Source organism: Schistocerca nitens, chromosome 3 (genome assembly GCF_023898315.1).
Source record: "Schistocerca nitens isolate TAMUIC-IGC-003100 chromosome 3, iqSchNite1.1, whole genome shotgun sequence".
NCBI lineage: Eukaryota > Metazoa > Arthropoda > Insecta > Orthoptera > Acrididae > Schistocerca > Schistocerca nitens.
In genome coordinates this window covers 255,058,644-255,070,994 of record NC_064616.1, presented here as the reverse complement: position 1 = coordinate 255,070,994, position 12,351 = coordinate 255,058,644, and the positions used below count along the sequence as shown (strand labels likewise).

The following is a 12,351-nucleotide window of genomic DNA, read 5'->3' as shown; positions in this document are numbered from 1 at the left end:
ATTTTGCCACTAAATCTGAGGGGGTTGCGATGGGAAGTTTCCCAAGTCAACGTTTCGGCACGTTCATGCCAGCTTCCATGCGTCTCAAATTATTTCTTAATGCGCTGAAGTCTTATATTTCAGAGGGCAGTAATCTTTGAAACATCTTATGGCCTGATTGTATTCCATTGTTATGCCTCCTCAGTGTGTTTTGTATGATGTGTTCTGAAAACTGTTTTCCCTATTTTACTGTTATTTTCTTTTATGGATTCCTAGTAAAAAAACGTACGGAGAAGACAAACACACGGAGGGCAATAACACGATTGCCATCTGCATTTATGTAGTTGTTTTTAAATTCATTGGTTTACAATTTTACACTTTACAGATTTCTAAAATCATTTTAGGTGATCCTACCAAATTTTGATATGCTTATTTCGGAAATGTCAAGAATGTCTCTCTATAATGTAAGCTTTTTCACAAAGTAATGATGAAGGCTCAGAAAATTATTACTAATCACATATATTTTAAAAAAGTGTATAAAAACATGCTAAAATAACACACTCTTAACAATATAATGAAGTATTATGTTCTTCAGTACTAAGACAAAGGTATACATCGCAATGTGTCTTATTTTCCCCCTTAACTGTGTTTCGAAATTTTTCTTTTGTGTGCTGCGTGAGGACACTCCATGTGCAGCGTCTAGCAATAGTCAGCTATCATAGTGGCATCCCATCGACCATGATACCTCGTCCCATTTCTTTACACACTTGAAGGAGCGTTTCTCCCTGTTTCTCACTCATAGCAACTAGATTTTCTTGAAAATAAGCTGACATGGGAGCCCAGAAAGTGCAGCTTGAAGCTCACTGTGTTATACAGCACGTTTTTACTACACACTTGTAATCAGAGTTTTTGAAGTTGCTCATAAACTTGTTGATAACTTATTTAAAGTATATCCAAGCTGATCTACCAATGTCTTTAATTTTATCTTAAAATATTCCGTCTTTCGTGACTTTCCGAATGTCAGATCCGATTTACTTTGAAGTCTCCTCGTCTTCCGATAGTTTTAATATACTGTTTCATAATTTCAAGTGTTGTGTGAAGTGGAGGCAGGATTTTTTTTCCCATCAAGAAATCGAATAGTAAGTTTTTCCGTCCAGTGTAAGGCGTTTTCCTTTGTCAGATTTTCCAGGTCCAGTGCTGTTTCTTTCAGGGCCATCCCATAGCGAGGTAGTTGCCTTACAGACTATGAAATAAAACAACTTTTTGTAGCAAATAGCACTGCGAAACATCACAAAACAATACTGGCGTTATTATGATGCTTATCTAGGTAGCTACGTTTTGCGTAACATACCTCACAGAGATTCTCAATTCAAACTGCATGTGACTGAACATTTTACGTACTGTACCTGAAATCAGTATCCACAAATACAACAGACAACAATATTTCATTGTTAACTAGTGATTCACACCCTAAGACAAAAAGAATGACGCATCACGATGGAATTATCCGAATGGGACGGAAATCGGTAGATTTGATGACCATGTACAGACAAATAAATTACAACAATTTCAGAAAAATTGGATGATTTGTTCAAGAGAAAGAGCTTCACATATTGAGCAAGTCAGTAACGCGTTCGTCCACCTCTGGCCCTTACGCAAGCAGTTATTCTGCTTGGCATTCACTGACAGAATTGCTGGATGTCCTCCTAAGGGATAACGTTCCAAATTACGTGCGATTTGCACCTTAGATTGTCAAAATCTTGAGCTGGTAGAAGGGCCCTGCAATTTCTGTCCCATTCGGGTAAAACCTTCGTGGTGCGTCTTCACTTTCGCCTTACAGTGTATATAAAGAACTTTGTAAAGATATCTTGCGAGGAAATAATCATCTTGATGAATTTTGAAGTTCTTGTTTTAATTCGTAGTTGTTAAGTAATTTGGTTTCCATTAGCTTGCTCTTTGTGAAACAATACTCATTTCTCTAGTTTTTCTTATAAAGATATTTTTCAGTGCCTGTATGTGTCATCGTGTGTAGTTCTAGATTTATTTTTGGTTAATAAGCATAATTTAAGTCTTAGATATAACAGGGTAGCATATTTCAAAACTAGATTATCAGCTGGAGCTCAAATGCATATTACAGCAACAATATACATGTTTTGCGACTGTTACCGAGACGAATTCAGTGATATTCTGCCACTTGCGTGTCAGCAGACGTAACTGAGTTACGACTCGATTGTTGCAGCTGTCGTGGGCTTCAAGTGCCCGACCAAGGTGCCGTCCAACACGGTGGCGGCCAAGTTCTGGCCGTACCCCCGTTTCCCCATCCCCGGAGACTGCGGTCGCCTCATCACGTGCGTCAACGGCTACCCGCGCCTCATCTCCTGCGGCGAGGGCAAGGTCTTCGATGAGTCCAGCCTCACCTGCGAGGAGCCCGAGCTCGTCCCCAAGTGGTAAGAGAGCAGTTGTTAAAACGCCCATCAGTTCAAATTCCTGTCCAGCTGTCCAGATTTAGTTTTTCGTCGTTTCCCTAAATCCCTCGAGGAAAATACTGGAATGGATACCTTAATAAACATACGGCCGATTTCCTTCTCTATTCTTCCCCAACTCGAGCTTGTGCTTCGCCTCTGATTTTAGTATCCCCACCTATAGCGGGTATCGACAGCGACTCAGACTACTACAACCGCCGACTACAGCCACAGTGGGTGCAACCGGCGTCTGACTCGGGCCGCGCCTCTTGCACGGAGCTAGGGCAGAGAGGTTTAGGTTTCCCGTGATTTCCCTAAAATGCTCCAGGCAAATGGTGCCGGGATGGTTCCTTTGAACGGGCACGACTGACTTCCTTCCCCGTCCTTCCCTAATCCGATGAGACCGATGACTTCGCTGTCTGGTCTCCTCCCCCCAAAACAATCACAACACATCCTGTATAGTTTTCAAGATAATCTTATACCATTCTTCCAGCAAAAGAGGGGCATTTAAGGTAAGTATGATGCGGGTGGACAGTGCTCACGCATCCTTCTGTCCAAAGTGGGTCACAAAGGCTCAATAATACTGATATCTGGTGACTGTGGTGGCAATGGGAGATGTGTAAGTTCATCTCAGCGCTCACAAAACCAGTCTTGGAGATGCGAGCCATGTGAACAAATGTGTCGTTTTGGAACGCAGCAGCAACAGCACCATTGGGCAACAAACATTGTTTCATGGGATCTTCCTGACCAGCCAAAATGGTCACATAATCCTTGGGATTAATGCGGCGTCACAGAGTAACCATGGGAACCCTTGGAATTCTATGATATGGTTACCCAAGTCTTCACCGAACCCCAGCCGTGTTTCACTCTTGGGATGTAAACTCTGACAGAAGTTGAAAACAGGGTAAAACAAGACTCATCAGACCAAATGACTTTCTTCATTGTTCCATATTCCAGGCTTTATGGCTTCGGTACCTCGTGTTCCTTTTACGGGCATTTCCTTCACTGATAAGTGGTATTGGATTTCCAGCACGCCCTGCAATTCCCTGCTTCTGGAGCTCCCGTGGAGTTGTTTTGGTGCCGACAGGTTTCGTGAGTGCAACGTTCAGTCCTGCAGTGACTTTTGCAGCTATCGTCTTATTTATCGTCACGATTATCTTCAATTACCGTCTGTCACAATTATTCAACACATACTTTCTTTCGTGGTGAGGCTAAGCGGATGATGCTTCTCCGCTTTCACAGTATGCGGTGTCAATCTCCGATACGATGCCTCTTGATACACCAAAAGCTTCTGCTTCCTTTGTTACGGAAGCAGTCAGCATACGAGTACCAACTATCTGCCCACGTTCGAATTCACTTAGCCCCGACATAATGCACTCACAACAACACTGAATGCTCTTCTGACCATGAATGATATTTACATCATGTTGAGGTGCTATTCGTGGTCAAATACGAGTATAACAGTACAGCTTGCAGGCTTGTCAAGCATCTGCGTTTATGTTCCAGCATGCATTTCTGGCTGTGTTTTCACATCTTTGTCCAACATCCATATACATTCAGTGTGCAGCGTACGACGACTATTGCTCTGATCACGGTTTACGCTTGCGCGTCGAACGTAGACAGTAAACTTATGACTTTTTCATTGATGGGACATTAAATCCTAATTTCCTGCCTACCAACAAACTTCGATATCAGCCTTTCGTTATCCGTCCAGTAGATTATCAAACATTAGTGATAAAGACTCTTAACTCACACTATCAGGGAGAAGTGTTACTAGCGAGTTACTGACAGTGATTGGAGCAGATTACTAATGAATCTTAGCTGTGTTTTTGGAGTTTTTGTTAAAAGTGTTCAACGTCTTCCCTCGTGGCTACTATACAGACACTGAAACTGTAATCATGTTTGTCTCTCAATATAGGTAATACGTTTGTATAAGTCTGCGTGATGGGATTGCCAATGCGAGTTCATAGTTCTAGCAGGTCTACTGGCAAAAGTGCCACAAACAATAAGAATCTTGAAATGAAACTTCCTGGCAGATTAAAACTGTGTGCCGGACCGAGACTCGAACTGGGGACCTTTGCCTTTCGCGGGCAAGTGCTCTACCAACTGAGCTACCCAAGCACGACTCACGCCCCGTCCTCACAGCTTTACTTCTGCCAGTATCTCGTCTCCTACCTTCAAGGCTTCCAATAAGAATCTTCTTTGTCTTCTTAAAGAAGTCACAAGCAGGGTGAGAGCTGAAGTCTTTACGGGAATCTCTACTCACTGTTCCACCACGAACCATCCATAAGTTTCCCAGTGTCGTGTTTAATAACTCATGGAAGTCGAGGTGGACTTGGGTTGTGGCACTGTCCTGTTGGCAGATGAAGACCAGAGTGTCAGTCTTTAGCTCCGGCTAGAGACAATTTTTCAGAACACACTATCCGATGTGAAGTATCCGGACACCCCTATATAATGTCAAATTGACTACTAACTATCACACCATTATAAAAGGAAGCGGGAAATACTGTGTTGTCAGAAAATAATTAGTAACAGCAGAATGGGCCCGTCAGAAGTGTTCACTGACTTCGAACGTGAACTAGACCTCGGATGACACCTTAGTACCAAACCTACCATCTGCCCAATTCGATTGTTGGTGGTGTGACTGTGAAGTGTAAACGCGAGAGAACACGCACAGCTAAACCAAGACCAGACAGATCTCATGTAGCGATGTACAGGGACCATCGACAGCCGCAGAAGTTGGTTGTAAAAACTTGCAAGAACTCAGCGGAATGAATCATTCGTGAGTTCCAAAGTTCTCTCAGCATTCAAAATAGTACTATGACCGTGCATAGGGAGTTAAAAAGAATGAGTACAATGGTCTAGCAGCGCCTCGTAAGCCACACATTTATGTAGTCAATGCTAGCGACGCTTGAGGTGATGTAAAAAGCGACGTCACTGGACAGTAAGTGACTGGAAAAAAGTAATGTGGACTATTGATTCATGCTGTATCCTGCGGCAGGCCAGTGGAAGTGTTTCGATTTGACATCCTGGAGAACACTACCTGCCGTAATGTTCAGTGCCAACAGTGAGGTACGCCGGAGGGGCTGTTGCGGTATGGGGGTGTTTTTCATGGTTAGGGTGTGGTCTCATTATTGTACTTAAGAAAACGATAAATGGGGAAAGATATGAACACATTTTACAGCATTTTGTACTGCCTGCACTAGAGGAACAGTTTGGAGACTATGACTGTATCAGCTTGACAACGCAGACTGTCATGAAGCAGAATATGTGAGGCAGTGGTTTGTGGACAATAACATTCCTGAAATGGACTGACCTGCCCAAAGTCCCGACCTGAACCCAATGGAATACCTATGGGACGAGTTAAAACGTCGACTTCACTCGAGCCAACAGCGTCGAACTATGGCTGCGGCTGTTGAGGAAGACGCGACTACCATTCTTCCATAGACATTCAGGCACCTCATTGAAAGTAACCCCAACAGAGTTCAATTATGGACACACCTTATACTCGTATTACTGTCCACTAATAGGTGTCCAGAGTGGATTTTCTGCGTGCCAGATTTGCTTATTGTGTCAGGTCGCTGTACCATTTACATCCAATGACACGTTTCGCACGAAAACTACACTCTTCCATTCTTCCACATTCTGTTGCATTCGTGTAGAAAACTTAAAATGAGTCACTTTGTCCTCGTGCTTGAGTGGTTGTGGTGAATGCGTGCAGTGAGGTTTCTGCTTCATTAGTTTCCTCACGATTTTCCAAACAGTCATTTCTGGATCGTTCAGCTCTCAGATTCCTCTATTCATCGACTTCTGTGACAGATCGAAGGTCCCTTTTTTAAGGCAACGGAGTTAACATTCGGGAAGAACGAGGTTCAAACATCCTATGGCTGTCCAGATTTAGAATTGCCGTTATTTGCAGAAATTGTTTGAAGCCAATGCCGGAATGGTTCCTTGGTAAAACGTACGCCAATCTCCTTTCCCATTCTTCTCCTATCCGAATCTGAGTTCCGTCTCTTGTGATCTCCTCCCCGACATGAGACGGAACAGTAATTTTCAATTCTCTCTTCACTTCTGTGGTTTACGGAGAAAACTCCTAAGTACGATTCAGCTGTTTTTCTATAATCACTGTCAGTTGATCTGTTGATTCCTCCTTAAAGAGGAATTCCGTAAGTGGAAGCCGTGCATGTCATTACTGGGTGGCACTCGGTTTATTTTTGTAAAACCTCGTTCTTATTCTTATTGCACTGTTGCAAGAGAATACTGCGAATTACACTCTGGTATGATGTAAGCTTTCTTAGCGCCCTACGTCGTCTTTACTGATTGCTGCGATCTGATGAAAGTAAGGAAAAACTTCTGCAGCAGAGCGATTGTTTTTTAATGTCTGAGTATGACTACCAAGTTCCAGAACATTATGTGAAAACACTAGTAGAGTGAGATAGTTAAACAACTTCAGTCAACTGTAATAATCTTTTGTATTTGTAACAATAAGCATGGAAGAAACGTCCGATGTGCAAGGAGTGATGTCTTAAAAGGAATTTGAGAGAAATACACAGGTGGTATTAACGAGTCATGTAGAAATTCAGCGACAATGAAAGAATCAGATTGTCGCAACGAGCAATCCTATGCTAGAGTCACTTCGGCGGTTCAAAGTGTTAGATATATGTGACAACCTAGAAATGTAATTTAACGCCAGATGTCACAAATAAGTATTAATTCCTGTGTAATACCGTCCGTGAGCAGTACAATATAATATACTGGAAATTACCGATGTTGGTTTCCTCTAATTTTTGCTTGTATGATTCAAGACATAACACGGCAATTATGTGTGAATGTAATTACTCATAAAAAAGAGGAATCAGTCATATTTACTAAACCTATTTAGTTTCTGTTAAAGTAAACATTCCCGGCAATGTAACGAAGAGGTAGTACATATCCAGATCGAAAACAGCTTTTCGTCTTCGTTCAACAAATGCAAATAATTAGCAAATAGGACGAGACACATTCGTTAGGAGCCCTATAAAGTCCGCAGTACTGGGAAGCAGTCAAACTGGAATTTCTCAAACAATGGCGTAACTTGTTTCAATAAGTGTTCTTAAGTTTAAACTACACAGCTCACCTGTTTTTTAGTTATGCGTGTAAGTGACCATAAAAAGACGTTTAAATTTAATAACGTAGTTAAAGAGAATTTGAGGCTGAACATACTATTTCTTTTTAATGAATTTGAGGATTTTAGATCTCTGTAAAGCCCAGCATCAGTTTCGGAATTCCGGGGAGAGAAACTAAATATATGTTTGACGAACATGAAGAAATATTGTGAGATTGAGCTCTAATGTTGCGTGGACAACGAAGTCTATGAGGCAGCAAAAGCTCGAGCTGGAGAGTAAAGCACGAGGACAAAGTGACTCTCTTCTATGTGAAACTTATCCGGAAATTGTTTTGTATCATGCTGAAACAGTCATTGATTTTTTTTATTTTTGTATTTTAAAGGAACTCGGATTTTTCCATATTAAATAAAACTATAACACTTTTTATTTTATCAAATAAGTCTTACCACTTTTCTTTCGGCGTTACGTGGAAAACACGATTTAAATGTTGGCTTTGGCTTAGCTGGAAACCAGATATTGATCTTTTGTGGGAGATTATGCATTGGAGGTAAGGTATTTCTATTACCTCTTCTGCAGTTATTCATGACGTGAACCACCGAATTCAATAACTGCTGGTCATATGACTTATATAATTGCCCGTACGATTTACGTGTGTCATAAAATGATCAAACATTTTTATGTTCTCGCGTGATGCAAGGTTCTTACGTTGATCGCATTTAACATCTACCATTTTCAGCATAGCGATATGATGAGCGTATTTTTTCAGTTTGCTTAAAATAAAACGTGCCAGTCTGCTGTTTTTCTTAATAACTCTGCAATTATGTTGCCAAACACGCTTGACACTTTCTCATGTTCTAGTTGTGTGGATGTCATATACTGCAACTTCAACCCTGTGACGTTTCTTATTTTAGGAAGGATTGTATTTTTTGCTGTGGAAGACCAATAAATCAACTGTTTTTACAGCTGTAAGTGACTATTTAATAAATCTGGATGTCTCAGATGTGGAAGAGACACTAGCTCAGGATGTATTACAGTAAAATATAGCGAATTCTCTAAATAAAATCGAACTAATTACAACATTTTTAGCTACCAAATTCCAATTGTAGGAGTACTTTGAAATACTTTTGCTCACGTATTCGATGGAATTCAGTTAAATGGTCTTCCACATTCGAAAAAAATATAAGAATCGTTTATCGAAATTACAATAAAAGTTCTATTCCGGCAGACAACTTTTTTCTTTCATTTTTGCTCATTAAGATATAACTGTACTCCGTACATACATAGAACGAATATATACAGTTGTTATTTCAAAACTGGATATAAGTTACTCTTTTCAGTGAAATAACGTTTAAAATATTGAATTTGAGTTGACTTAAAGAAAGAAACAGCTTCTTTTTAAATCTTTACTGAGCAGCTCTCTAGAATGATTATCATGATGAATGTTCTCAATCTTGAGTTATTAAAACCTTATGTCGGTATGAATGATATTGACGCAGTTTGTGTTTGTTTCAGCGCCAACTACCTGAGGAAGTAAGGCAACCGTCCGCAAATATTCTGGAGCATGCTGCTGTGCGCCACACCTTACAGTTAATTTCTTAGAAAATGTGAAAATATATTACCAGAAAAAATTATTTATGATGTTCAAAATTGTGTATGTAAAGTCCTAACATATTTTAAGACTGCAAGAAATTCATCCAGAATAATGTAATTATTGTACAAATGTTGTCGTCTCTGTAGAATAAGTACTGTATATCTGGTTCAGTGGTATACACTAATTTCCACCGAATAAAGTTCTTTACCCAATTAACTACCGTACAGCACCGACTTCTTTGCGTTTTTATTTTTATGAATTTTTGTTTTGATTGTCTGTAAGTACTTATCTGTGGTAACTGTTTTTCCTGACGCATGTTGAATACAATATTTTTCCGCTTCGGAACTTCTGTGCACATAGTCAGTCTGTCAGTAAATAAAATAGTAGCCAGTCGCTAAACCATTTCCACTGAGCTAGTACCTTCTCAGGAATCTTGTGCAGGAAACCTAATCGTGTAGGGCTCGTTACAGTTTAGTGACTTCCATGGCACATTACAGCGTTGCTATTTTTGTACTAAATTATAAAAGCACGGAGAATGAGAAATTCCAGTAAATGCTGGGTTTGGCGGGTAGTATACTAATTTTTGAATATCCAATAATTACAATCGTAGACTGCAGAAATAATTTTGAAAATATCTTAGAAAATTCTAGTTTATTTCTTTTTTGATATGAAATGAAAACTCCAGGTTTCTTTCACGCTATTCTTGAGGAAATGATGGATTTGGTAATGGAAATGCAAAAAACAGCAATTTAAATGAAATGAATTTTGTACATCAGATTGTACATCATGCAAAGGTAAACGCTCCTCCAAAAGTGGCTTTACCTCAGTTATGACTTCGGTGAAAAAATTCTGCGCTTTAGACACAGCTGTAGCATTATTGTCTCAGTTACAAAACTCACCCGATATTCACATCAGTACCGTAATCTATACACTTTCATTGCCCTCTGAGCAGATGTTCGGTCTGCGCCAATGTCTACTACCAGTGTCACCAATGGCCAGTTGATACTTGTACAAGGAAAAACTGCTCCTAGAAAAAGGGAATGGACACTCCGTTGCCGGCCGGAGTGGCCGAGCGGTTCTAGGCGCTACAGTCTGGAACCGCGCGACCGCTACGGTGGCAGGTTCGAATCCTGCCTTGGGCATGGATGTGTGTGATGTCCTTAGGTTAGTTAGGTTTAAGTAGTTCTAAGTTCTAGGGGACTGATGACCTCAGAAGTTAAGTCCCATAGTGCTCAGAGCCATTTGAACCAATTTGACACTCCGTTTGGAGGAGAACACTTTGCCTTCGATCGCCAAATAAACACCGGTGGGGAGCATCCTCGGGGACTCAGCGTGGAGGGGGCGTTAGCCAAGTTACCCAAGTCACACTGCGCGATTGCATCGATTTAACTCAGCATCGGTATCCGTAAAGTAAGCGCCTCGTCGAACTGTAGCCCGGTCGAACCCTGGTTCTCTGAGGCTCGTCAGGATTTAGTCCAGTTACACCTAAGTTCTCCCGACATCTCAGCCATCGGTACCATAAATACATTACTGCTCGTATTGGTGTGATTTCTCTCACCATGCTGAACGAGTAACCGTCGAGGATACGTGCGCGTTACTTCTACCGCTCATCTTATGCTGGCTGAGAACGTCCATTGCACTATAAGCTTACTGACTAGGGATGAGTAGTTTCAGAATGTTTTAGGGGTACCAACCGAATGGGCTGCCAGGGGGTTACATGGTATCCCAAAAGCGAACTCGGACACTAATGACTACTATGCGTGGCCCTACATCTCAGACAACTGCCCCGATAGTGACTCCACGATTCCCTTCCCCAGAAGATACGCTTATCGCCAAGATCCCCTTCGCGCCCCTGCCGCAATATAATTCTACCAGAAAACGCAGACAACGTGGCTACACATTGGGTGATTTCTGATAGTTTTGAGCGTGAATACCATGCGCTCTCAAAAAGGGAATTCGTCGTGACCACAAAGACCCTCAGAAAGTTATAAGTCCCATCGCTGTGTGAGACCCTACTCTTTTAATTACTGGCCAAGTGTTCCTACGATCTAGATACCAGAAAATACTCAAATCTGTATTTTGACGGTTTCTGTCTGTAATTTTAATTTATTTATTTGGGCTTAGATTTTTAAGGCACACAGCCATCGACAATTACAATTTTTCTCTCCTAGGTTAAAATTCAAATTAGTGATTAACAATGTTTTAAGACAGGAAAAAGATCCTACATTTCACTTATGACTATACATTCAGACAACAGAGACAAGGACATATTCAGAAGTCGTAGGTTCTCGTCAAAGGGAGTCACTATTGCATCCGTTGACCCCTTAGAGGTACGCTTGCTTATCACAGTTGGGTTTTTTCGTAAAACTGTGCTCCACTAACGGTCTCTCGAGAAGATAGTCCGTTCAGCTAGACTCAGATACCCACATCGTTGGGAAATAGTGGGACTGGTTTGAATATTTTTGCATCTTCCGTTGCTAGAAGAGGGCTGACCGTTAAGTCGTCATGACACCGAACTGTATAGCTGCCACAGGAAATTCTCTCTTGGCTTTCCTCAGTTGACACCAAAAAACAATATGATTCATGTCGTCCACGTTTCCACATTCACAACTGGGGGCGTCTCTTCTACCAACTGTATACAATTTTTTTTTTACATAAAAAGTGATGGTTAAACTTCAGCCGAATAATTCTCGTATAGATCTTTTTATAATTACCTTTCTTTAAGCCAGTGTTTTCAGGATTCTTCCACGTTACTTTCAAACTGCAAGTGTTATACGAAGTCAGTTTTCAGTAGCAAATCACTGTCCCCTGTTCGAAAACAGCGATTCTGGGAGAACAGAGTAAGGTGAACTCATTGAGGTCGCTACGGTCTCAGGGTCGAATCCTCGGGCATGAACGTGTGTGATGTTCTTAGGTTAGTTAGGTTTAAGTTGTTCTAAGTTCTAGGGGGATGATGACCTCAGATGTTAAGTCCCATAGTGCTCAGAGCCATTTGAACCATTTTTGAACTCATTGAGAATTCAATTATCCGGTTTCTCCTAGTTCAAATCCTTCTATACAACTGGAAATCGTGAAATAAAACACCTATTGCCGTCCAAGATGCTACTCCAGGCGGGTGTAAAATGCATGTGTGCAGTGGAAAATACTGAACGATAAAATTATGATTTGACCCTGTCTGACTGCCCCCTGAAGCAGATCTTAGGATCTCTTAATG

The 12,351-nt window shown here is 41.1% G+C and overlaps 1 protein-coding gene across 1 annotated transcript in view; it reads left to right on the top strand.

Annotated features, from left to right (window-relative positions):
- Positions 1 to 9,370, top strand: part of LOC126248221 (protein obstructor-E) — a 53,492-nt gene extending 44,122 nt beyond the window's left edge. Inside the window, exons 3-4 of the mRNA XM_049949045.1 lie at positions 2,219 to 2,426; positions 9,059 to 9,370. Coding sequence (XP_049805002.1) covers positions 2,219 to 2,426; positions 9,059 to 9,080 — 230 coding nt within the window. The 3' untranslated portion in view covers positions 9,081 to 9,370. The remainder of the gene's footprint in view (positions 1 to 2,218; positions 2,427 to 9,058) is intronic.
- Positions 9,371 to 12,351: the final 2,981 nt, after the last annotated feature.